Source organism: Zosterops lateralis (assembly GCF_965231275.1).
Source record: "Zosterops lateralis genome assembly, chromosome: 4".
NCBI classification, from domain to species: domain Eukaryota; kingdom Metazoa; phylum Chordata; class Aves; order Passeriformes; family Zosteropidae; genus Zosterops; species Zosterops lateralis.
The window spans coordinates 7078749-7106442 of record NC_139765.1 but is presented as its reverse complement, the minus strand read 5'-3'; the positions used below and the strand labels follow the sequence as shown (position 1 = coordinate 7106442).

The 27694-nt window shown below is 39.1% G+C and overlaps 1 protein-coding gene across 1 annotated transcript in view; it reads left to right on the top strand.

Annotated features, from left to right (window-relative positions):
- ATXN10 (ataxin 10) overlaps positions 1–27694 on the top strand; it is an 86260-nt gene that overhangs the window by 7984 nt on the left and 50582 nt on the right. Inside the window, exons 4-6 of the mRNA XM_083859765.1 lie at positions 15425–15521; positions 16413–16577; positions 26001–26081. Of these exons, the coding sequence (XP_083715891.1) occupies positions 15425–15521; positions 16413–16577; positions 26001–26081 (343 nt within the window). The remainder of the gene's footprint in view (positions 1–15424; positions 15522–16412; positions 16578–26000; positions 26082–27694) is intronic.

Below are 27694 nucleotides of genomic sequence, written 5' to 3'. Positions count from 1 at the left end.
ATGATATTGCTACAGTTAGCTGTTTGTGCCCACTCTTCCTACTTGCTTACTTCCCATGTTACTTTGAGTTGAACTCCATAGCCTAGTTTTATTTCCTGTAATTCCTTACATAGTACATCTGTGGTAATCTAAGACATTCTTAAGACTAATCTTTCCTACAACTAATCTGCCTTGAGCAATGTGTATTTTGTACTACATGGAGGAGTGAACCTGCTCTGAGGATTTGCATGAAGAAAGTCCAACAGCTGGATGATTGCTCTTGGTGGTTCACAGGATCACAGAGTCACTGTGAACTTGGAAAGTCGTCCCAGTATTCTCAAAGCTGTACTTGCTGAAAGTGTAGGAAGCAGATGATTGTGAAATGAGGTAGATATTCCTGGTAGGAAGGCTGACAGGATGATAAATGCTGCCCCCTTTGGCCAGTTCAGAATTAACCTGGATGGGGATTGAAGATGCAGAAGCTGTTGTACCTGCTCATGCAGAAATGCTACATGCAAGAAGGTCTTTAATGTTTCTTAAGTGATTTGAGAACACAGTCTTCCAACAGATAGCTAATAAGATACTCAGTTTTCAAGTCTGAAGGAAAAAAGGAATTCCCTGCAGGATATAGACTTAATGGAATTTCCAAAGTACCCTCTCCACATCCCTTTTGTTTGAATTATTTCTTTAATTAGATGAGTCTCATCATAGCAACTTTTTTTTTTTTTCTGCTCTGGGTACAAAGACCAAGAACACTTGCCAAAGGAGCAGCTCATGAAGCTGCCAGATGAACTTTAACTGAACTTAAAGCAGACCCAGATCTCTTAAGAGCTCTCAGATGTAATTCAGTATGTTTGGGATTGCAGCAGACATAGGAAATATCCTTGTCAGAAACTCAAGTAGAAAATCTCCTTCACTTCACAGCATGTGAAGTGGTTTGGTTGTGGGGTTAAGTTTGTTTGGTTTTTTTTCTTTTTCCTGTGGCAAATCTTAAGCTTTCCAGTGGAATCCAGCAGACCTTTGGAAAGGTACACTGAGGGTTGTCAAGATGATGGATCTTTAGATTCCAGAATGTGAGAGTTGGATTTAGGATCCCTCTCCAAACTCAGGAAAAAAACCCAAAGGATTGCTTTGTGTCTCCTTGAAAAGTTTCAAGCAAGGACATGCCTCTTTTCTTGCATCTGATCCTTTCATTGATTCCCCACCCCAGCTTGGACAGAAGGAACTTCAATATTTTTGTTTGTAAACAGATCTTCTCAAACCTTTCACCACTTCAAAATACCACTGATGCTGAAGAATGCTCTTTGAATTCCAATATAATTGCTTAAAAATGATTTATCTGCCAAAATACATTTCTGTCCTCTCAGGTGAAAAGGCATTGAATGCCTCGTAGCTGCCCTGCGTGAGACAACTTGTTGTGCAAGTTCTCTGAATGAGGTGATTGTCCTCTCTGAGCAGAGCTGGGGTCTCAGCTGCAGTGCTTGCCTGAGAGGTGCTCCAGGCATCCCAGCAGTATTCCTCACATCCAGGCTGCTGGTGATACTGGCCTTGCTTTAGACCAGCTGGCACAGGTATTGTTACTGTTGTGCTGTGCTGGAGCCAGGCCTCCACAATCTTTAGGTGTTTTAACCACCCAGGGAAAGCCACATAAAAATGTGTAAACATGAGAATCACAGAATCACGGAATGATTTGGGTTGAAAAAGACCTCCAAGACCATCATGTCCAGGCTGTGACTGATCCCCACCTTGGCACCCAGACCAGAGCACTGAGTGCCATGTCTTGTCATTCCTTGGACACCTCCTGGGATAGGGACTCCAGCACCTCCCTGGGCAGTCCCTGCCAATGCCTGACCACATTTTCCATGAGAAAGTTCCTCCTGACATCCAACCTGACTCTCCCCTGGCACAGCTTGAGGCCATTTCTTCTCATCCTGTCCCTTGTTCCCTGGGAGCAGAGCCCGACCTCTCCTGGCTGCCCCCTGCTGTCAGGGAATTGTGCAGAGCCAGAAGGTCCCTCCTGTGCCTCCTTTTCTCCAGGCTGAGCCCCACCAGCTCCCTGAGCTGCTCCTCATCAGCCTTGTGCTCCAGACCCTTCCTAGCTCCATTCCCTTTCCTGGACATGCTCCCAGCCCTTCAGTGTCTTTTTTTTTTGTTGGGGTAAAGGCCCAGAACCGGACACAGGATTGGAGGTGCCTCAGCAGTTGTGCCAGCACAGGGAGCACTCACTGCCCTGGTCCTGCTGCCACACAATTACTGGTACAGAATTTTTTTGGTACAGAATGTTAGGAGCCTATGTTCATGTTACAGGCACTTCTGGGGATCTCAGCCAAAACCTGTGTCCAGGTGTGCTGCCTGTTAGAGCAAGGTTTGGGGTGTTCTCTGCTCATAATTCTACAAAGTCCAGAAACTTCGGTTAAATTGTAATGGATTGTAGCTTGAATCCGTGAACAGGAATTTGACCTTGCTTCCAATTTTCTGCAAAGTGTTCAGGTGTAGTTAAACAGCTACAGACACTCTCTTCAGAACAGAACTTACAGCATTCCTTCAAAAGCAGTGATGAAAGATGACTCTATGTACATTTTTTAATACTGCGCTTATTATAGTAACTTGAGCATTTCTGGTAGGATGTTCAGCAACATGAATATCATATGTCTAACACCTGTTCATGCTTCCTTTCATGGGGGAGGATGTGTGGGAAAGTATGTGATAGCTTATTTTAAACATTTTTCAAGTACTGCAAATGCCATGTTCTTACAAGGGAGCTATAAAAAGTTCCTTTTTTTAAGCTTTATTCTTCTCCTCCGCCTTTTTTTCTCTTATTCTCTCTTTCTTCCCTCTCTCCATTTTCCCTCTCTCCCTTTTTCTCTATTTTTTTTCTTCATTTTTGTCTCTTTTTTTTCCCTCTTTTTTCTCTCCCTTTTCTCCTCTGTCCTCTTTTTTTTCCTCTGTTCTCCTTTTTTCTCTCTTTTATTTTTCTCCTCCTTTTTCTCTTCTCTCCTCCTTTTTTTCCTTTATCTTCTTTTTTCTCTCTCTTTTTCTGCCACCTTTTTTTCCCTTTCTGCTTTGTCCACCAGGACCATTAATAGTACCATGGGCTCAGCCTCAGTGTTGTTGAACTACTCCAGCTGTTGTGGACCTGAATGGTTCTCATGCATATTTTATTTTTTTTCAGTTAATGAAAACCCAGTTGCTTTTGACCCATTGGTGCTTTATGGTCTGGGAAGAAAAACTGGTATTAATCAGTCATTGTGGAAGAGAAGCACTCTGCAGAAGAGATATCAATGAGTAACCTTTGAATTCAGAAGTCCGTATGAATAAAAATATCACTCCTTCATAGACACTAAAAGTAAATTTTAAAAAACACAGGAGTGTGTATGTGCTCCAAAAATGAGATGTGAGGGACCTAGGCCTGTGTTTCTTGCAACAGCCAAATGGGATGGAAACATTTCATCTTTGATGTACTAAGAAGACAGAAGCTCCCCTGAGGGTCTACAGGGGAACATCACATGGCTGAGCAAAGAAGGATTCTTGATTTCTTTGTAAGCTTTTGAAGGTTAAGACATGCTGGATTTCAAAAGCCACTGAATATAAACTGTAGGGGCTCATGTAGTACTCGAATCACGTTGACATTTTGTTAGGAGAGATGCCTGAAAATAAGTGGCAAGAGGAAATAAATTTCCAACAGCTACACTGGGTACCTTCTCAGTTCTGAAAAGCTGTTGATTTGAAGTACTTTTCAAAAGTTTACAGAAAAGGAGATATTTAATCAAATGTTTTTGTTTTTTTGAAGAAGAACAGGAGTAAAACAGGGTTAAGTTGTTATGTTTGCGAAAGTAGTCCTGAAAACAAAAACGGGTAAATACCAGTGAGGTGATTCCTACTTTTTTCAGGAGGGTATAGGAGAAACAAAACTTTCAGTTCCATCCTCACTCAGTGAAAAAAACAGGAGATGTTCCTTTGCTCTGAGCTTTTCCATTTCTGCACTCAAGAATTGGTAAGTTGGAATTACAGTGGATAATCAAGACTGGCTAATTTTGAAGGTACAGAAGAGCAGGGGAAGTAAATGCTTTCAAACCTGCCAAAGCACACTGAGTTGGTTTTCCTGTATTCCTTCTTAAATGGGCAGCCATGTGTCCTTAACTATTTACTGTTTCTTGTCAATATTTATTTATCTCTTTATTTTCTTCCCCTAGAAGGCTTTGGTCCCCTTAAAAAGACTATTTTGGCAGTAGGAAAATGAGCTAGAAGTAAATACTTGGACTTTTGGAAATACATAGAAGTGGTACCTTTGCAGAACCAGTGAGCAGAAAAATCTGGGCATTTAAGGCTAGTTAGTTTGAAAAACTGAGCATTAGAGGCTTATGTACTGGCATTGCAGTCTAACTAATTTTCACTTAGTCTTGAAATTATTTGAAATGCATGGTCATTTGGCAAAGTATTTTAAATCAACAGGAAAGAGAAACAGAGTGGTCAGTTATGGAACCTAAATGCTCTTTAATGAATGCCAATATTGACTGAAGGAGTCATTCTCATCTTCTGTGCTTCCCTTTTTTCCCTTGTCCAGTATTTTTCATTCTTCTGTTTTAGTCTTTTAAAAAATTGCATTTTGCTTTTGCTTTTTTTCTGTAGTTCTTGAATCATGTTGCATTGAATGGTTTCATTTCCAAATTACTGCTAATGTTTTCTGTATAAAAAATACTTTAAAACATGCTTGGAAAGTGTGATGGAACACAGGTAGTAACTTTTTGCTAGACAGACATCATAGCAGAGCTCAGCCAGTGCATTTGGGAAACCATTACTAAGTTTTATTGTCTGTAAACAGAGGTCTATAACTGTCTGAACAAGTGTCTTCACACAGGCTTGCTCAGAGGGATTTGGAGAAGGTGTAATTTCTTAATTGTGTCCTGCAGACTCTCATAGACAATGGCTACAAAATTTAAACCAACTGGATTAAGGAATGATAGGTAATCTTTACTCTCTTCCCACGTCAGTGCCCCAAATATTTATCTATGAAGGAGAAGGCTTCATACTGTTTTGTTGGAGATCTTGGGGGTGTTTGTGACCAAATACAGTAAATTATTGTGCTGCAGATTTTTTTGTACAAGTCATGTTCCTTGCTGATTTACGTGGCATGAGTGAGTGGTTTTAAAGGTTGAATCGTTTTACCTGTCATACAGTCACCATGAACTGTTGATAGGTGATGTTTCCCAATTTAGATTCACATCAGCTTTTCTTTTGAGGGAGAGGAAGAGGGAGAAGGCAATTCATGAGAGAACCCACAGTCCGTAGGATTAATTCCCGAAAAGCAGTCTGAAAGAACATGCCTCAGTTGCATGGAAGAAAAGAGAATTTAACAATCTGCACTCCCATTTATTTTTGTATTTGGGGTTTCCTTTTGTTTACAGCTAGCATAATTAAAACTATGTATGTATAACAGCTTGAATAAACCAGCTGCTAACTTAAGCAGACTTTTTTTAGACATAGTTATAAAGGACAGCCCTGACCTTAAGAGTTGCCAGTTTCAATGTGTGATCTTTGCTTTGTCTGTTAGGATTTTTGTATGGGGACTGGTGCCAATACTTTGTCTGCCACTGTTAAAGTAAAAACTATAATTACATTGTCAAAATAATATTTATAGTATTTTCGGGGAATAATTGTGGGAGTGTGACGAATATATTATACTCATCAAACTTTCATGTAAACATAAGCATGAGTTTTTTATTTGAGTTATTGGTGTTGTTTTTGGCCTTTGTGTTTTTCCAATCTGTAAAAATAATATTGGGATTTTCATGGTCTCTAGCATTTGCAGAGTGTGTGCCTTAACAATCAGTTGATATGCTATCTGGTAAGAGTAAACTGCTAGTTGCACTTGTATTGGGATTTTGGTTTCATGTTTCCATAGCTTAAGAAAATGCTCTCTTTTTGAGTTTTGCTATCCCCTAATTACTATAGTGCAGAGCATTTTACTACTTTACCAAACAGGAATGTTTTAAGTAATTGGTTTGTTCTTTTGTACCATTTAGGGTTGTTTTTTTTTTTTTAATGGTTGTTGTTCTTCCTTTGTGTTTACTCTTTTTTTATTATTTTTTAATGAGTTTGAGTTCCTCTCAGAAGTGTGTGTGAACATCTCCCAGAAACATGTATGGTAAGAAGCAGTTGTGAGGTTTTCTAGCAATAGGCAGTTGTCCCTTGGCTGGTTAAAGGTACAGGCAGAACTTGCTGCTGGGCAGTGGGAAGTTATCAGATGCACAGATGCTCCAGTCTTGCCCTGTACTGCAGTTTTAACTATACAATTGTTCCATCTCTGCTGTGTTTTGGTGAATATTGCCACAGATTTTTAAGGAACTTCTTCAGAACCCTACGTCCAGGATTCAGGCTGTGCAACTTTGTGTTCCCAAATCACGTCAACCTGATGCAACTTTCTGTGGGCAAGAATGTTTACTTAGTTTGGTCCAAAATTCATTGAAGGCTGTGAAAGGACTGATTTGGGTGGGATTTGGTTCAGGTCATTGTTCCAAGGCTTTGTGCTTTGGCCTTTTTGAAGAAACTCCAGAACAGTAAACCAACCTTTACACCATTTCCAGCTGCCTGCAAAGAAAAAGAGCCAAACTTGGACGAAGAGCACTCAAACTGATGAGTTGTCCTGAGTTAGCAAATACAGAATTCTCTTTAGCTCCTGTGCATGTAGTACTGGCCCTGCCTGCAGTGGTTTAACTCTAGCCCCATTCACTGGGAGTTCCCACACTTTGGCTCTTGCACAGTGTGTGCAGGCACAGCTCCCTGTACCCTGCAGGTCTGGGGTATTTGTGTACATTCATGTGATACAGCAGGAACTGAGATTTTGAGTAAATTCCCGTGATAACAGTGTTTTTAACCTGTCATATCTGTGTAGTGTTGGCTGTGACTTTTGGTGTTAGTATGGGAACTTGGGGCATGCCTTTATTTCTTTTTTCATTTTTTAGCATTTGGAATGGAGAGGGGTTTGAGAGAGTTTAGATCTACTGAAGAAGGGTGTTTTAGGGTCTGTTGTAGGACCAGGGACTCTACTTAAAAGTAGCACTTTCTTATCTTCGCAGTGAAAAAAGGAAGAGGGGTTGGGGCTTTCAACTTTCAGCAGGGCTTGGATCTTCACTGTTACAGGCAGCTGTAGTTGTAGGCTCTTGTGTCCAAATACAATAAGCTCCATTTTGCTGTGTTTATCCCTTATTAGTCCCATGGAAGATTGTCCTCTCATTTTAAAACATTTTCCTAACTCTGCTCTAGATGTCCTACTGTTTGAATGCAACGATTCATTGCATTGATTAGGGTTTTTTTCCTACTGTGGGCTTGATTGTGTCCTTGAGTCTTGCTGCTCTGCAGTGAAGGTCTGATTTAGAATCACAGAATGGCCTGGGTTGGAAGGGACATTAAAGATCATCTTGTCCACACCCCCTGTCATGGTTCCACTAAATCAGGTTGCTCCACGCCTCATCCAGCCTGGCCTTGGACACCTCCAGGTCTAAGGCAGCCACAGCTTCTCTGGGCAGCCTGTGCCAGGGCATTGCCACCTTCACAGAGCAGAATTTATCTCTTAATATCCCATCTAACTCTGCCTTCTGGCAGTGGGAAGCCATTTCCTCTTGTTCTTGTAAAAAGTCTCTCTGTTTAAGCTGTGCTGAACTGAATTATTTTATTGACTGTATATGTGAGTATAAAAATGTTTTATTGCAGCAACTTGTGGAGGCACAATTTGAACTACAGACCAGAACATGCCTAATGAGGTTTGCCTGTCAGGTACTGATGACATGGATGGCATTGGAAGCAGACTTTGAAATGGTGATTAAGAAGCTGGTGCTTTCCACCAGATTGATTCTTATTGTACTGATTGTCAAAACTGTCCTTCTCATGGGAAAGATGTTTTGTTTGCTGTACTGGGAGGCAGAGGCAGTGACGGTCTCAGTGTCAGCGTAAATACTTTTTCTCCTTCTAGGAGAGAGAGTAACCTGAGGAAATATCCCTAAATCAGAACAATTAGTAGGTCAGTGGGCTGCTCTGGTCTCGTTGCTGGTACAGCTTTTAGAGAGTGTGTTGAGCTGGTTTGTTTTTTTCCTGCTCCTGCAATTTGGAGGCTTTCTAGTATAGCCTGCCAAGATGTTGCTGATTTATGCCACATGCATAGTGGTTTTATAATGTGGACTGATATCCACTTGGAGCACAAAGGAAATAGGAGTTTGCTGATGTCTATTTAATTAGAATGGTTTCTGGTTACTTTGGTTGAGGCTTGAAATGAACAGTAATGCCTGTATTTCTGTGGATCTCTAAATACAGTGTTCTGTAAGTCCTTTCCTTCCTTCCTTGCTCTTTAGTGTCCCCTACCCTACCCCAGCAAATAATGTCAGCAAGATTCATAATGAGGCAGGTTTCTGTTCTGCACAAATATATGTGAATCAAACCTTGCAAAAGCGTCCCCAGATTTAAGATGGTCACTGTGTTTTTTGCAGCAGGGACATTAGGATCTCAATATAAAGGTGGGAAGAATGGGGCAAACAAGCATTTTAATTGCAGAGAGCTTCCTAAAGACAGAGCATCGTAAATTTAATGCAGGAAGAAGAAGATTAACTTTTTTCACATATGCTGAGGGGAAATATTCCTTCTAAAGGGTCTCCCACAGAGGCCCCAAGGGGGCTCTAGTTTTTCCTCCAGGGAAAGTGAAGATGGAAGGGGGATGGAAAGAAGGTAGAGGAAGATCTGGGCAGAAGGAACAATGGGAGGCATCTGTTGTCTGTTGGCATAAAAATCCAAGTGGTTATAATTATGTAGGAGTTACACATGTCGTTCTCTCAGCTGTTTGATTGTCATTGCCATGGCACAACTTCCATACTCTCCAGTTACAGGAGTTTTGTTCTGGTGGAAAAGAGGGAGTTGTCTAACCATGGGTTGCTTTCCAGACACAAAGCTGCAAGGCTTTATTTCCCATTCTGTAGCACGTTCTTTTGCTAGCAGCTTTGGGCTTGGAGAGAAATGTGTCTCTCACTTTTTGTTGAGAATTTTAGGGAATATTGCCAAGTTACATCATGTGTAGAGACATCAAGTAAGTTTGTGAGACTCACTGAGTTCCTTTCCTTTCTTCCATCCTCTGGGCATATACCACATGTGGTACAAAAGGGACCAGAACATGGCAATGAGAAGAGCCAAGCTGCCTTTACAGGTATTAAACTAAATGCTAATGCCCAAAAGAGGTTGATGCTAAACTGTTGCTGTACATTAATGTGGATTTGCAAGTAAAAATGCTAAGTGTATGTTTGCCTGTAATTCTGTATTCCAAAAGGACTGTGATCCATTTATTAGCCAGATACAGAATATAAATGGTACAAATAAGTGGGGGGAAGTCTGATATTCTTTCCACAGGCTTAGAGAAAAAGATCATTCAGCTTTTTGAGGGTAAATACAAGCACTTCAGTGGAAATTCTGGGTTAAATGAAACAACATACGCAGTATGCTATCAAAAATAATTGGAGAAAATTATTCATAACCTTGGTTAGTACTTTACATTTTAATAGTTTTTTCTTCTTCTTTTTTTTTTTTTTTCAGACCTGTACAAGGTATCATGTAGGAGGAGTGTGTCTCACAGTCAGATACCACTAATAGTGCATAGTGGGTGGCCAGTCCTTCTTATTTTTCTTGGTTTCCTGGCATGGTTTAAGCCCAGTTTGAGACTACACAGTACTTTTGCTGCTGCAGGACCTTTAAAGAGACATTGCATTAGATTTTGACTCAGCTTTTGGGCTGATTCAGGAACAAGATTTTACATCCTAATGTGTGCAGGATGCTAATAAAGGCAATTCCCAGGTCTGCAAGCACTTAAAAGTGTTTTACTTCACATAGGAGAGTAATCTCAGGCATGTTTTTGCTACTTGTGGGGATGTAACAGGAGTCCCATTTCATATGCCTTTAGACTGTAATAGATAATTTGTTAAAGAAATGAGCACATTTATGTTTACCTTCTAAAAATAAAATGATGCAATTAAAATAAGAGGAAATAAAGAAAATGGTTCTAGTACTGTATTTAATAAGCCTTGTTAGCGCTGTATGAATCAGAGTCAGTTTGAACCTGATCTCAAGAGTTCTGTCAAACTGACTCTTTTCTTAGTAAATGCACAAGTAAGTTTTTTTTTGAATCTCCCATTATGAGACCTCATTGGAACTTAATTTGGATCAGAGGCTAATTTGATGTGTGGTCTGATGGTTTCTTCCAGCTCCCTTCTAATTTATTTGTAGCTCCACATTTTTAATAGCGTAGCAAGAATTTTACTTGCCTTTAAGTCAAATTCTCCTTTTAAGTTAGAACAAAGTGTTGATATTTTGCCTAGACATTTATCTTCCAAGAACACAAGGGTTGTCTAATCAATGCACATAGTGTTCTGTTAAAATTAGAATTGGCATTTCTGAAGGGAAAGAAAAAAAAATAAGAGTGCGACTTTGTTTCAGAGATGGAGGGGAGGGGGAGCAGAAACTTACTAAACACAACATTCTTGGTATTCCACAGATGGTTAAAATGGGGTTACTAGTCTGCACTGCAGCAAGTGCAGTAAGACGAAGGTGGAAATATAAAAGGTAGCTAGACAATAATTTTATTTACAGCAATAAAATACTAAGTACTATTTTAATAACGTTAAATGACAGAGCCCATATATGTATTGTACATTCAATTCCAGTAGTCTAGACAGACTGTTTTCCAAGGAAAATACATTTTCATCAGTATTTGTGGTATGATTCATGGTGGTAAAGAGGCAAATAACTCTTTATGACTGGAAGTTGCTTTAACTTGCAGCCACAAGGAAACAAGTCAATGACCGGACGATAGTGGTGGAAACTCACATTTTATAGTAATAGAGGTCTACACCTTATGCTGAGTTGGAGATTTTATTTTTCCGGGATAGGCAGTTTATCACAAAGCATTCTGCCATTGTTTACAAACAGCCAGAGCTGCTCACAGCCCACAGTTTAGATTTGCAAAGCTCACAGGCAACTCTAAAAAGTGTGCAGGCTCTCGGGAGCCTGGGACGTGGTCCCAGGACTTGCTAGGCTTTGTGTGCAGAGAGGACACTCCAGCTCTGTTTTTGCTGCATATTACAGGTTGGAGCATTAAGAGAGATGCAAGTTTGTAAGTCTTTTGTTTGCAGTCTGACAGGCAATGTTGTACAGTTTTGTATGTGCTTTGATTGGATCTGTTTTATATCTGTTTGTTTTATAACTCCAGTAAAAGCAGAGGCTTGCACTCAAAACTATCACTGTTGTCTGTCCCAAATAAAGAGAATGGAAATCTCTTTGGACTGTTTTAAGCTTCTACAGTTGCTGTCAAGGATTTTTGAAATGATTACTGAGCACATTTGTGGGCTCCTGTTCTAACCATGTGGAACAGAAGGAAACAAGGTATTGAATTTTAAAATCCTAATGCTTTAAGTTTTTGTCCTCAGAACTTCAGGGATTTTAATTTTCATCTAAGACACAATCTGATTCTGCAAATGTGTGAAATGATGTCTTTGTGTGGACTGGAGCATCTCTGACAGGGAAAGGCTGAGGGAGCTGGGGCTGTCCAGCCTGGAGAGGAGCCCCAGCTGAGAGGGGCCCTGATCCCTGTGTGTCCCTGTGAGCAGGGAGGGCTCAGGGCAGGGCCCAGCAATGGCACCAGAGCCACGGGCAGGGACTGAGCCCCAGGAGGTTCCACCTGGACATGAGGCAGAACTTCTTCCCTGGGCAGAGCCCTGAGCAGATTGTCCAGAGAGGGTCTGGAGTCTCCTCACTGTGGATATTCCAGACCCCTCTGGACACAATCCTGTCCTGTGTGCTCTGTGCTGTCCCTGCTGGAGCAGGGAGGTGGCACCAGATGAGCCACTGTGGTCCTTTAGACCCTAAAATATAACTGTTAAATGAGATAATATCAATATAATAATTAAATGAAAAGCATGCACTAGAGCCAGGCTTAGTTGTTCTAATAATTGTTGTGATAATAAAGGACTGAAAGGAAGAAAGGGAGCTGTGATCTTGGAAGGTACTGAACTGCTGGAGTGCATTTAAACCATCATACAGGGCCATCAAATATCTGCCTCATCTTTGTTATGGGTGGCCTTGACTAAATGTTCAGTTTACATGTAGAAAACATTTAGGTACCAGAATTCATTAGGTAAAGAGTCAGTGTTTCTGCTTGTACCCTTTTCCCTGTTGTATAAAGAGGTTATTTTTGTAGAACCAAGAAAAGTCTCCTTAAGCCATTGCAGAGTGGCTGTGAAAGCAACATGTAATCTGTGTATTTGCTAAAGAACACCAGCTTTTACAGGAGCTGTTGAAATCTCAGTGAGGGGAAATCTCTTCAGCTCCAAGGTTGATTTGTGTATCAGAATTTACATCTTAGTACATGCAATTTCACGGTGGTTGACCATCAGGTTAAAAATACTCCTCTTGACCACACAAAGAGTAACCTTCTTTTAAAGTAAAATTTAGCCATGCTGATAGCTACAGAATTGTTTAAGACAGTTGCTTTTAGCTTTGTGAAAGTCTGTACATTTTTGGGGATAAGTGAAATTCTCTTGTCTTTTTTTTCTCCCTCTTTTTTGTTCTCCTTTTCCCCTCCGAGCTTTTGGAAACGACATGGCTTATTGATTGGATGGCAAAATGGAAGTCTGTCTTCATCAGCATCTACATTTTCTTGCTTTGGCTGTAAGGACATGGAAAGGCCATGGAAGGAAATTGCCTCAGATTGTACCAGGAGAAGTTCACATTAGATATCAGGGAAAATTTCTTCATGGAAAGGATGGGCAGGCATTGGAATGGGCTGCCCAGGGAGGCAGTGGAGTTACTGTCCTAGAAGTATTCACAAAAGGTGTGGATGTGGTACTTGAGAACATCCTTTAGTGGCAAGCATGATGGTGATAGGTTGATGGTTGGACTTCACGATCTTATAGGTCTTTCCCAAGCTTAGTAATTCTGGGGTTCTGTGATTTTATGATGAAGAAATTCTTACAGAGAAAAGCAGTATTTGTATTGTACAGATATCCAAGCATACTTTAATCATGTGTTGCAGCAGTCAAGTCCAATAGAGGTAAAACAGAAAAGAAAAACATGGAAATTGAGTGCTAAGAAAAGATTTCCATAGTTCGAAACACAATACTTCCTTCTTATTGTAGTGTTTGCATTTTTTAACACACACACATATCTTGCTGTGAATTAACGGCTTTAGTTGGATTTTTGGGGAGTTTCTTTTTTAAGGCATAAATTCCATAGTATAGATTTGCAGTGCTTGGATCAAAATTCACTGTCCCTTGGTAGCTTGGTGCTAGGCTAGTACATTTTACATGGAGTTATATTTGCAGAGAAGCACAGCACGAGACATTTATGTATCCCAAGACCACCATCTATGGAGTGTCTGGGGGAGGTGTTTTGGTTTTTTGAGCAGAACCATACAGATGCTGCTGTGATGTGGTTCAGAGAAGATGCTGTGATGAGCTGCTCTAGGTGTGGTGTGATGACTTTTCATGCTGTTTGTTCTTGTTCATCTGTGCTTTTCTATCTGGCTGCTGGACATGGTGTGTGACCTGGACCCTGGGCTTTGCTCAGCTGCCTTGGGTGCTTGTATCTGTTCATAGAATCACATCTTCCAAATTGCTGAAATTCATCATGTGAGATTATTTGTATGGCATTACATTGTATCAAAATGTTGCATTATCAAGGCATCCTCTTTCTCTGCTTAGTTGGGAATAGGAGTGATAGGTTTTGACTTACGGAATACCCCTTTGACCACATATTGATTTGTGTCCTCTAATTAAAAGAAAAATCTTAACTCTTAGTGGTTAAGAACAAGCACTTAGTGAGGAAACTCTTTTTTTCTATGGGTGTATCCACAGAATTGTCACCTTTTCCTGTATCTTCCTTCCTTGTTCAGGACACCACTGTTGGACAAGGGCAGTGTTGGTTGGTCTCCCAAATCCTGAGAGTCCGCTGTGGGATTAATGGAGAATTCATAGCTATTTATTACTGTACTGTAAATGTGTTTGTGACATTTCCTCTTTGTTACAGTAAGAGCGGTAACTATACAAGATCTTGAACTTTTTTCCTTGGTCTGTAGAACTTTTTGGACAGACTAATCTCTAATAACCAAGGTGTAATTGATAGCTGGAAAAGGTCAAGCCAATTTCAGGGAAAGATTGGAATACAGTCAACCAACCTCATGTTTCTTTGGGAGACCTTTCTTATTCATGTACACTTATGGAATTCACCAAGGGAAATAATAACCTGTTCCTAGGATTTACAGCCTAGTTACTTTTTTCTAGCAGGGAAGTATTTCTATAAAATATCTGCGTGCCCATGCTTGCTGTCCTTCAGAAACCTCCTTAGTCAGCAGGATGGGAACCAGATGGGTGGGAGAAGCGGAAGCACAACAATGAGCAGAAAATAATAAAATAGTGCAGATGTGCAGGGGGAGAGAACAGAGATCTTAAGAGCTAGAGGAGAATATAATTCAAGATGCATTATGGAGAATGCATACATATTTTGGGCTTATATATATATATATATATATATATATATATATAGTTACTTTTTTTCTAAGCCCAAGTGACTTTTTAGACTTGCTTTCTTGTTGTTCTCAAGAGGACATATGCCCGGACCTGTAGGAAATCTGGCTGCCAGCTGGCACAGCAGCTCAGCACCTTTCTAAGAGACCTAATTTTAGATTTGCAGAACCTGGCAATATTAGCCATCTCCATATGTATTAGGCTGTTGTTTATAATATCTGTTAAACTGAATTTGAACATTTAATTTCAAGTTTCTTTGCCTGCTTATTGATAAGGGCCAGGCTATTGAGAACTGTTGATAAGGACAAAAAAAAGTTTTAATTTAATGAAGTTTTTGAGTTCATACTATTTTTTCTTATGAATTTACACCTTTTGGTGGCTGCTCTAGGATATTAACTTGTGTGGTGAAATATCATTTTCTCAGATTTTAAATCTGTATTGAGAGGAGGCCAAAATAAATCTTTTGGAATAAGAGCAGAAATTGGCCATATTAAATTCAGTGTCAAAAATGGAGTCAGAGCTATTTGGAGAGCTGACTTTCATTTTTCTGGGATAGAAAGTATTGAGCACATCAAAATAGTCTATAATGGTTTCTCCAGCTAACCAGAATATAATGTGAGGAGCAAGGACCTGACAATTAGTTCTTGTAATCACTAGTAGCTGGTGTGTAATACTCAGACAAGTCTTGAGTATAATTCTAAAATGCTTCATTAAATCATTTGCATTAGAAGAGAAAATGCAAATATTTCTGTACAGTAGCAGTGAAATACTGCACCTAAAGCTTCCTGGACATGGATTCTGCAGTGTGTATCTGGAATATCGAAGTATGTAATTTTTGTGAAATTTCTTATTGTTGTCTTGAATTCTTGTTAATATATTTTCTGGATTTCTTTCAGCTCTTCGTTGTAGTCTCCAGTTTCTTGGAAACATTGCAGCAGGAAATGGAGATTCCCAGAATAGCATTTGGAAGTGTGCTTTCCCAGATCTCTTCTTGTAAGCATGGATGCGGGTTTTTGTCCTAGTGTCATTTCTGTGGTTGTATTCAAATCTTTTGTACATGCTAGTTGTGCCTTTGCTAGCACCATGAAACTCTGAAAAATAACTCTGGTGAGAATGGGTTGGTTGAGACCATATCCTGTAGATGTTTTTTGTTAGCCAACCGCAGGAGTCAAAACCTTTAAAAACCTGCTTGTTCTAAACTAACAGTAAATTGATTAAATTTAACAGAAACCGGAAGAAAACTATTTTGAATTACGAGCTTCAAATATAAGCTTTATTTCAGACATGTTTTCAAGTAGTTACAGTCATTTCCAAGAACACAGCATTTTCTTTTCTCATGTTGCTGAGAAAATGCTTTGCAGATCTGTCAATATTGGTGGATCAGATGTAATCTATAAAAGTTCCTTATCTTCATCTCTGTCAATCCTTCCATCTCCCTCCTTACCTCACCAGAATATCTTCCTGGGGATTTGATGACATACACGTAAGGAAATATTACATAAACTATTTTGTGCAGACACATGACAACATTGTTGATGTGTTCAGTCAGATTTTTTGTAGTAAGCTGGTAACAAAGGCACTTTGATTCAATTTGTTAATCATTCTCTGTGGGGTTTTGGAGCCCACTTGTCAGCACCAGCTGTAGGAAAGACTTTATGGTAAGAAAAGCAGTTCCAATTTAGCATTAATTTTATAAACTTCCTGTGAAGTTTACCCTTCAGCTCTGAGTTGGATATTTTTCCTTGCAGGTGACTTTTATCCTTTTTAGGCAGTGGCAAATTTGTGGTCCTCTGAAAGACAGCAAAGGACAACTCAGTGAGCTCAGTGCCACTAGCCTGTGGGGTCCATTTTAACTTGGCCTTAACTCCTTATTTTCTCTTGAAGGACATGCCTGACATGCAATGATGAGAAAATTGTCGCCTATTGCTGCATGGTCCTGTTCACCTGCCTGAATTCAGAGAGAGTGAGAGAGCTCCTGTGCCCTGGGAACTTGCCTGTGGCTCTTCATGTCCTGAGAGTCTACAAAGAACAGTTGGATTCTGAGTGGTCGTATGTATTGTTAAATTTTCTTTTCCCTCTCCTCTTAATTAGGTGTTTTTCTGGTGTAAATCTCTGTATTAAAATGTCTAAACTTGTGACACTGCGAAGTAGTAAATGAAAATCTAATAAGAAGTTTATAATAGAGATAATTTCATGGTAGTTTCAATGAGTCTTCTGATTGCTGCTAAAACAAGACTCCTATTTTTGTTGAGGACATAGAAATTTTCAAATCATGGTCTGTTTTTTTAAATGAAATGGGGTTTTGGAATGCAAACTAATTTATATTTGTATGCTGGTTTGTGGAGATTTTTAAAAGTTAGCACAGAGTAGTCTCACAGACAGGTCATGCTAGGAAGACTTGTATGTCTAATGCTTAAAAGTGCTACATAAAGCCTGGGGTTTTTCCTTTTTTCCTTTTTTAACATAGCTATTTTCTACTGCAACATGAAGTCATTTTTGTACCAAAACAGGAAAGACTTTTTTTGTGAATCTTCATTTCATACTTCAAGAGCACCTAATCAGTGGTTTTGTCCCTCTGAACTTTTATGTTTTTTACTAATGGCCATTCTTCTAAATATTGTTCTCAGTTGTGCCTTTGATTAATGTGCTGCCCTACATAGCAAGGATGCATATCCAGCTAATTGTTACACCATTCTATGGGGGAAAAATTGTTTGTATGTTTTTGTAGCATTCTTTTTAAGGTCGTGTTTAAATTCAAAATTTAATTAGGAAGAATTGTTGGTGTTTTAGAAGTGATATGGAAAGTCTTAACACAGACTGAAGATGATAGAATGAAGAGTAAATGTCATTGTATAGTTTACTTTTGTACTGAAAAAAATTACCTGAAATTTGTTTGTGGCTGGGCTTTTTTAATGGCAAGGGCAATATGCTTAGGACATCAGTAGTTTTCAAAAAGCAAACTGTAAGTTCAGGGTCAGACAATGAGACTTCTGTTTCAAAAGTGACAAACTGAGTCTTTAGTTTTGTCATCTGTCAATAACACATGTGTAGTGTTGATTATCTTGATTATCTTTCTTTTTTTTTTAATGTGTTGAAGATACATTGAAATTTGTTTTGACTGAAATACCAAAGTCATAGTGGTAAGTTTATGTTTTGAAGGTCAATGCAGAATAAATGCAGCAGCAAAATAAATGCTGAGGAATGCATTTCCCTGATCTCTCCAGTGTGAAGTAGATTCAGTTGATGTTACGATGAAAATGTCTTGCCTCCACCCTGGATGTTGGATGTGGGTGGGAATTAATCTCTTTTCAGGGTAGTCTTGAAATGAAAAAAGGGGCAAAGTCTAACACTAAAAATTTCCAGCTGTACTTCAGCTCTCATTGAAGTACATCTACATCCCAGTAGGATTGCTGGAAGGAATTTACATGGCTGTGGCATTTGCAGAGAGCCAATGTCCTGTTGGAAAGGTTTGGGTCTCTTGTGCCACAGCTGGCAGAAGTGCACAGCAACCATTTTATGGTATTGTATGTCTGGGCTGAAATACAGGTTATTCTTGGAGATTATCATCACTGCTTACTTATAAGTGACTGAAATTAAGATGTTTTTACTTAAAGTTAAAACTACTATTTAATTCCTGCCTACCTTCTTGTCTCTGAGCTGGAGCATCTGATTTTTTGTTAAAACAAATAAGTGACTGCCGCATGTGTGTTTGTTCTTTCTCTTGACTGGGCTTTCTTGCTGTCAGTTGCTGCTTTTAGGTTTTTAAACTCTTTATTTTAATAACTAGGTAAGTTTTGGTTATAGGCAAAACTTCTATTCATTATTTTATTCCCTTTTATTGTGCTCTGAAATTTATGAAATTGTTCCTCTAAGACAGTATCCAATCATTCACAAGTAAACAACTGTGAATCTCAAACTATTTTTGCAGTTGCTGCCATGAATTGTTAAGTCAGAGGGAGGATGTCCAGGATAAATACTTGGATTTATGACCATTGGCTGAAATGAGGACTCCCATGAAGTCCTCACTACTCCACTTACCCAGCACATGTTGGGCTCTCTATTCCTCATAGGAATACAAGCACACCTTTCAAGTCTTTATTTTGGTGAGCTGACAGTTCTTTCTCTGTTAATAATCCTGTATTCACGTTTAGAGTCTAGTTTCCCATCTTCAAGTTGGAAAAGTCCTTAGGAAAAGTTCAGGAGGAACCTCTTCCACAGCAGTTCTGTAGACAGTTTTTATCCGAGGAAATCTGAGATTGTTCTGAGCAGTTCCTCAGTGCTGCTTTTTTAGAGGCAGCAGTTGGTAACAGAACTTTTGCTATTCTTCTGTCTGCCATAAACTCCTCTTCCAGTCAGAGAGAGCAGAGGAAGGGTCTTCAAAGGCTAGATGTAGCTTTCTGGAATTTTCCTGTCGCTTTTGCCTACTCCTTGAGTCATAAGATGTTTGGTAGAAGGTGAAGATTTTGGGTGAGGAAAGAGGGAGTACCTGAGGTGGTGGGAATATCTGAGATGTTGGCTCTGCTTCCTGAGAGAGGTGGGTCATGGGAAATAAGGTCTCAGTTCAGCAAGTTCTGATTCTAATCAGTGATGGAAAGCCAAGTCATTCACTTCCTGAGCAGTTTTTGAAACAGAGAAGAGCTGTTTTCCAGATCAGCATGGTGGAATTTCTAGACTAAGCATTGATGCAGTTGTAAAATGTGTTTATAGATTGGCAACATAACAAAAAGTTGCCATAGAACTTGAAAGAAGGAGAGGTAACAGTGCTGTGATGCACCTCTAAGTGTGTTTCTTGAGTGAAACACATTCTGTTAAGTATTTTTGTGGCATTCTGTGAGCTAAGAAATGAGTTATAAAGGAGGAAGTCAGTTTTATAAGGAATGCCCTGGTCAAATTTTGTGTTCAGTTCTTCTGTGATTGTGTTTCTCTGGATCAGATGGTCTGAAGGCTCATTTCATTAAGCTTGTGGTTACTTGTCAGCCTCAGAAATGCTTCTATCTCTGAAATCTGTGAAGCTGTAGAATGTAATATACACATTTAATAAATATTCTAATGATTTAAGAACTGGTGCATCTTTCTCTTTTAGAAACTTGATCTTCTCAACAGCTCCAGGATTATTTACATATTGCTATCTTTGCCATTTTTAATGTTAGCTGCTGAATGGTATATTTAAATAGTATTAATTAACACATATTAGACAATGTATTTTTACATTGCCACTGAACTTCTGTTAAGTACAGCTCCTGAAGTTATGTCAGGTTAGCAGTCCTGTAATCTTGAATGCTGGGAGCTCACCTGCTGCTGCTGCTGCTCTGACTCTCAAGAGCAATGATCTGAGGAAGCAGATGGTTATGTGTCTCCAGCTGAGGTTCTTAAAATATTTGTCTGACTGGCTGGTACCCCTTTGTAGCTGGGCTTGTGGAGAGTGCCCAGAGCTTATTGCTTTGGAAAGTTGCAAGGTGTATGATGTTACAGAATGTGCTTCAAAGAGTAAGTCTTTGCAAAGTCACTAACTCTGCAGAAACGAGTTTGCTTCCTTTCTTGGATCTGATTTCTGGCATACCCTAATTAACTGATCCTATCTCCTCGATGGTTCTTTGCTGTGCAGTTGCCTTCTAGAAAACATGCTCTTCTTCACAAATGAGCTGCTGCCTGAGCTTTTAGCTCAGGAATTAACATCAACTGTGGTGGAAAAGGTGCTGCTCTGGCCTGGTACATCAGGGACCATTCCTCTCCCAGCTTTAGCCCTGAAATTTTGCTCTTTAATGTGAATCTTCTAGTTTGCTCTGCTCAAAATCACAGTTGTGGATTAGCATTCCCTCTAAAATGCTTCCTTGCACATAGAAAGTCTTTGAACCTCTCAGTTCAGTTCAGTTGTTTCCATCTTGTTGTGATCTTTTATTTCCCTTATAGTGTTACTTAGTTATTTTTGGTCTGTTCCTAAACAGCAGCAGATCTGTCTCCTAAACTCTTACTGTTTTTTCTGCATCTTTTGGGTCTGCTTCTTACATGCCTCCCTTCCATCTTATATTTCTATTCAAAGAGATGAGCATGGTTTTCAAGCCCTTATGTGACAGTAATTTATTTTCTGTGTATCTTCCTTCCTTCCAAGGTATCTCCAATGATACACAAATTTAATTCTACACTTTTGATGTACTCAGTTGAACATAAAGAATCATAGGATGGTTTGGGTTGGAAGGGGCCTTAAAGCTCATCTAGTTCCAACTCCCTGCTGGAAAGGACAGTAAAAGTAACAGCATTTCAACAGCCACTTCCTACCAGAGGATGCTGTCAGGAAATTGTCCTATCCATCCTTTAGGAAACAAAGCTGGGATATAACTGAGTATAGCTGTTCAATAACTGAAATGTATTTTCTACTCTATTTCTGTGTGAATACTTCTAAGGCCTGAAGAGCTCTCTGTTACAGCATCCTGTACAATTCCAAAGAAATGCTCTCTCTTTTTTTTTTTCAATAATAGCTTTTTCTGAACACATGCAGAGAGCCTTTGGCTCTGGAAGATTGTGTAGCCTTTCAAAAGTTGTTTCTCTGTGTTTCCACATATATCCATATCCACTCCCTCTTGGGTTTGTGTTAATCAGGAGCAAAGTATGTCACACAGTGTGGAAGGTTCAGTATTTAGAAGAAAAACCAACAGAGAATGCCACATGAGATCTATTTTAGAATGGGAACCTGGAATAATATGTGTTTTTTTAAATAATTAGGAAAAAGGAGTACAAAAATTACATTATAATTTATCCTAACCAAGATCAATGTGTGTTCTAAAAGCTGTTTATTTTAGAAATACCTTGGTGGCTCCATTAGAGATGAGAGTATAGCTTGTGTAATCACTTTTTCCAAGCGTATGCATGGGTCAGTTCAGCTAATATGGACAGGGAAAGCAGGTTGTATTTTTGATTCCTGAAGAGCAAAGAACAAAAATCCTCCATCTTAAAATAAGAGACATAATGTGCCTTTTGTCTTTTAGAAAAATGATATTAGGAGTGTGGTCAGCTGTTTGGCATTGAAGTAAGTTTTGCTGAACATCCACTTTCTCTTTTTGAAACCGCAGCTAAATGAATACTGTAAAGATTAGGATGTGGAGCTACCCCTCCCCAATTTTTTTGCCTTTGGTTTTTTTGTCCTGGCTTATGGAAAGATGTGTGGACAGAAAGTGTTAGTCCTGTGGCAAGGAGTCTTGCCTATGGGCACAGATTTAAAGGCAAGGACAGAACTCTTCAGTCCTGCTCTTTTTGCCTAACTGGGAGGTGTGTGTGTGGTGAAAAACTTCTTTTTTGATTGAGCTGGCAACTTAGTTTTCTTCTATCAGACAGTTTAGGATGTCCCTCACCCCCTTCTTCTGCTCTCCAGAAAGTAATTCTTATTTTAATTCCAGGAAAGTTGGAGTTATGTTGCAGGTTCCAAGTTCAACTGTGGTTTTAAATAGTACCAACACTTGGAAAAGTTTCCTTAATTTTAGAGATCTGAGTAACTTCTACTTTCTATTTGCAGTAGCAGTGAATTGGCACAGATTTCCTCAATCTTTCAAAGCTCAGCTTCATACATTTAATTATCTTGTCACCTCTTTCTTCTTGTGTATATTGTGGAGAGGAGGGAGCAGGAAGTGCTATTAGCCATTCTAAACATCTTTCATTTTTTTTTTTCTTGGTAGCTCTTCAGAAAACAATTATTTCAATTTTACATACAAGTTAGATTTAATCTCTCTTTAGTGCCTTTCAGATGTAGCTGTCAAATTAAGTGGTAATGTCTTCTGAATCAGAGAAATATTGCAATTAATTTAAATCTAGTCTTCTAGACCTCAGAGTTTACTTGGTGGGGAGTAGGGAGGATGCTTTCATTGTGGGAATGCCTTTGGAAGATGGAGGGATGTTCTCTCTTGTGCTTGGTTCAGCACAGGAGAGGAATATTGTGGTGTTGATACTAGGAATATGAAAATGTGTTCCTTTATTCTCCTTCTGAGTGAGAAGTGCTGCTGTGGGAATGGGGTGAATTACCTCTTTTCTAGGGATTTTATGACAGCACATATTCCATTTGTTATTATATAGCTTTATACTTCTAATTGTTTATTTAAATGGTTTTGATAGGGGTCTTCTATTCTTATGCAAGGATGAAATATACTTCTGCTTCTAAAATATGTTCTGATTCCAAATAATTCCTCATGAGGCATATTGCTTTTTTTTGCATCTAATAAGGCTGGTGATGAGAGTTTGAAAGTTAGCTGAAAGTAGCTGAATTTTCTGCTTTACTTTTCTTCAAAATGTGGATGATTTATTCCATTTTTTTGTTAAATTGCAGTAAAAAGATAGCTATTTAGTTCTTACTAAATATTTTGGATAGAGTGGCATTATTATAAGGTGATGAAAAATGCTTTTGGTTTTGAGATTGAAAAAGAAGGTTGCTGATCAAGTAGAGAATTGCCATGTCTTGTTCTTTGTACTTGGAAAACATATGTGGGGTTGTCTTCCTCTTTTTCTGAGACTGAGGAAATTGTTCCCTAAATTTGCTAATGGGATAAAATCAACTTAATATGGAGCATGACATTTGATGATAAAGTTGATTGCTTACACCCAGCTTTGATTGGAGCAAGCTTAATGAACATCTGGAATATACTGAGTGCAAATGTAGCTCATACCACTTTTTCTTGTCTGCTTCTGAACTTCAGTTTGGTACAATACAGCCCTTGTGCTGTTACAAAGACTTTGAACATCTCCTCCTGTATTTATCTACTATGGAAGCACTTGATTTTTTTAGGATTTTAGCCAAACAATTTTTAGAGTCAAGAAAATTGGCATATTTAACACTGTTCATTTGTTACTGTGTTACAATTGCATAACAGCTTTAATTTTCACCGTTTCCTTCACTAAATTACAGTGGTCTTCAGTTTATTCCAGTGGTTCTACTGTTGGCCCCCAAAGAGAGTTTAAGTCTCCTACCAAAGCCTTTTGTGTGTGTTTGAAATGCCATGTTCAGTCAGTAACCCAAAACTGAATATCTTTTTATATTTCAGAATTGTGGATGATCTTACTTTTCCTCTTCTTTTCCCGTGCCACAAATGAAAAACAGGAGAGCTGAGAGGACTAAGGATAGTACATTGAATTTGCTGCATCCTTGCTTAGCTACCTCCAAAATTTCTGGGCATGGTGAAGGAGACGGAAGTGCTCCACTATTTACTCCACTATTAATTCTTCTGTTTTCTCCTGGTGATGATGCTTGTGCTCTGTTCTTCATGATACAGCAGTGGAGAAAGTGGGTCAGGTAAAAGGGACACTTAAATACAGAAGCAGATACTTTATAGAATCACAGACTAGTTTGGGTTTGAATGGACCTTAAAGCCCATCTCCTTCCACCCTCTTTCATGGCTAGGGACACCTTCCACTATCCCAGGTTGCTCCAAATGTGCTTTTTATTCTCCTGCATTGTCAGATAAAATTTGTACATTCCTAGGCTGAGTTCTTTGTCGTGCACAGCACTGATCTGTGCTGTTTTCTTCTGCAGCTCCCCACAAAGCTCTGTGGTTCTACTTAAATCCATGGAAAATGAAGTTGGCTGTGATGATTCTGATGGTTTAACTATGGATGGCTGTGGAAGAGTTGTCCTTGACTGCCCTGCTGATGGCTCTACTTGGGTGCTACAGCTGAGTCTGTGCAGCTCAGTTGGATACTGAGCTGGATCCAGCTGATAGTTGGATTTGTGCTGCTGACTTTGGGCCAGTCTTTGTGTTTTTTCAAATTTGTATTGAAAAACTCTTCGATCAGTGCTACACTCCTCAGCATGCTAATTTTGAGTTGATGATTCCTTACACCTCTGCATATCTTCTTCATGAATGAATGTACAAATATCAGTACAAAGAAGTACAGTAGGAAATAGTTTTTCCTCCTCCCCTTCTTGAAAATGTTGAGTTTTCAGTAACTGAATCAGATGCTGGCTAAGTCCACAGTTATGATTAGAAATATAATAGCTATTAATCTTTTTGACCTCTTATTCTCCTATTTTCCCAATTGACATTGAGTATTTGTCCAAAAAATACTTTGTTGCAGTTGGAAGGCTTCACTGTGATCTTATTAACTATATAATAGATTATACAGCTATGCAAAATAAAGGCTGTCAGCAAAGGGAAAACTTAGGGAGGAGGTGGAGGGAGTACTGAAATCTCTTGGGTTTAATATTATTTTAGCTGTTATTTCTCTGTAGCTTCATCAGCTCAGAGGATACTCTGAGACTTAACTTGTAATTATTGTAGCCTAGACGTGCTACTTTGAAAATGCATCGTCTAGTTTGTGTGTACCTGTGCAGCACAAATATCACTACTAGTGCTCCTGGGGATGTGATTTGAAGAGCTAAGTACTTTTACCTACTTTATGTTTTTTTTCCCATAATTCTGGGAGTATGAATCTGAGTTGAAATTAAATGACTGTCACCTGCTGTGGACTGCTGTGGATGTTACTCAGGAAAGCAAACTGTGTAAATGCTGGCATTAGCACAAGGCCAAGGCTGACCATATTTTCCAGAAAAGGTGTAAAGATGAAAGAATGAGCCATTGCAAGTATTGTTTTTTAAAGAGACTCTTTTTTGAGGAAGGTTGGTATCATAGATCCCTTGCAACATTTTGGTGAAGAGAAAGCAGAAACCAGTGGCTGGTTTTGTCAACTTTTGGTCATCAGTTGGTCTTTTAGTGTTCGAGACAGAAACCCCAAAAATGGCATGAGAATGGGAAGGCGGTGAAAGGAAGAACAAAGCTTGATAATTTAATTACAGAATATACTTCACTGTATTTTGACTGCCAAGATCCTTGTGTTAAAGTTGGGAGTGTCTTGTGCTGGGCCAGGAGTTGAAATCAATGTTCTTTGTGGGTCCCTTCTAGAATGTGAGACTGTGATTCTGTATCTACCTACCTTGTACAGCAAGGACTTGGAATTGGTTCTCAGCTTAGGTCTCTGTTACACAAGGAGGGTATGTTTTTCAGGTTGCAAAAGGTACTTTGCTGAACTGCATCTGACAAAGAAGTTCCCATTTGCTTTGATACTTTGTCAGATTGCCTTTTTTAAAGAAAAATCAATATAACATTTAGGTACTTTTTTGATAGTTTGGGCTTACAGACAGTGTTGTGATGCATAGAATAACTTCCAAGCTTGAACTTTGGCTTTTTGCTTAGATGCATAAACCATTGGATGAGTGTTTCATTGTTTGAATTGTGGTGTATATTATTGGCTTAAGACTCCAGCCAGCTTTTCTTCAAACATGTGAGTAAAAGTGTGCTGAACTGATGAGAAATGGTCATCAGTATGTTAGTGAAAAACTGCAGGACAATGTGCAATTATTTCGTGTCAATTTGTATTTATTGTAAGCACAACACACATTCATCTACAGGTAAAACTAACCAGCACCATTTGGAGTAAATGTGGATACTGCTTTTACTTTTACAGCACGAGTAAGATTTTCTTTTCCTTTTCCTTTAGGTTCCTGATTGTTACAGAACATTTGCTGAAATGTCCAGAGCTGGTAAAAGCCCTCTATGCCAAACTGAGCAATCAAGAAAGGTAACCCCAAAACCAATGCGGCTTTTAGTATTTAGCATTCCATATAGAGTATCCTGTTCACATGATTGAAAAACTGTGTGGTTTCATAGTTGGCACAAAGTCTCTAAATACATGTTTCTATGTCAGTAATGGTTTTAAATTGGTTGGTTAACATTACAGCTTAGCCACAACTGGCAGTGATTTATGTAGGGTTGCAGAATCCAGGTTGGCGCCATTACTCGGTAAAGAAATACTTCACACACAAAAAAGGACAGGATTTCATGCCTGGGTCTTGATTTCATAAGAGCACCACACCCTGCAAAGTTTTATAGCTCGATCAGAAATGTCCTCAGCTCTTCATACTTCTGTTATTATGTCAAGAAATTAAGAGGAAGCCTTTAAGAAAGATGGAAGTGTGTCTCATACTGGTTAGCAGAACTTACAAAACATAGATGAGCAGATGCCTGTGATTACTTAATCATTAGTATTTCCACTCTTGAAAAGCTTCAACAAACCTTCACCTTGAAGAAGCATTGATAGTTTTCCTTCAAGTCTTTGAGTAAATGTGTGCTGAATTGATGGGAAATGGTCACTGCTATAATGGAAAAATGGTCATTGCTTTAATAGAGAATTGAGGAAAATTAAAAAAAGGTATTTTGTTAAGACAATCAAATTTGGGAAACACTGCTACAATTCTACAGCTCCTTCAACAGCTTGAAGATTTTGTGGTCTCATTTATGTGTTTAATGCAACTATGTTGTTCTGCATCCACCCAGGGAAGCTGCAAGTTCCTCTCTGGTTTTTGCAGGTGAAAGACAAAGCACTAAATAAAGCAGTGCCTGCATTTTTTTTCTGGTTTCTGTTGTTTCCAGTGTTACCACAAATGAGGGTTCAGGCACTGATTGGAGATTATAGGACAACTGAAAGGATTTCAGGCAGAGAGAGAATATGCAATTGCTTTGAACTGTAAATAAAATATCATTATTTTATAGAGATGGGATGGGAATGGTAAGGAGGGAAATACTATTTTCCTCCATAATTCAGGATGACCAAGTGAGTGCAAATCTGAACTGTGTGCTTAATGTACTGGGAGGTAGGTGTTGTGAAACTTTTAAGTGAATGAGCTAGATTGAATTCTTTTTGGGAATATCATGCATGGCAGTTTGCATGCTTTCATAATGCCCTTGAGAATAGCCAGGGCTGGGTTAGGGTGTTCAGTTGTACTTTAAGCAGCAGAGGCAACCAGTTCTTAAAAAAGTCTCAGCATGCTACAAATGGTCATTGAATTCTTCACCTCAAAGGCTTTTTGAGGTGTAGGAATGACATGGATGATCACAGGTGGGATCACTAGTTAGAGCATATCTGCTGAATTTATTTTCAATCTCAAGAGTTCTGCCAGTCAGCTCCATTAAGTTTTTCAAAGACACAATCACAGTACAGTGTGTTATGAATTGGACACTGCCTAATTTACTGACAAACATATGGAAGTGCTGTAGAAATAATCTGTGCATCCAAGCTGTAGATGAATACCCTCCCTTGGCATCTTCCTAGGTAGTGTTAGCATATTTAAGAATGCATTCTTTTGAGATACATGAAGAGACAAATCCTATTCAGATAAAAACATTTTGACTGTC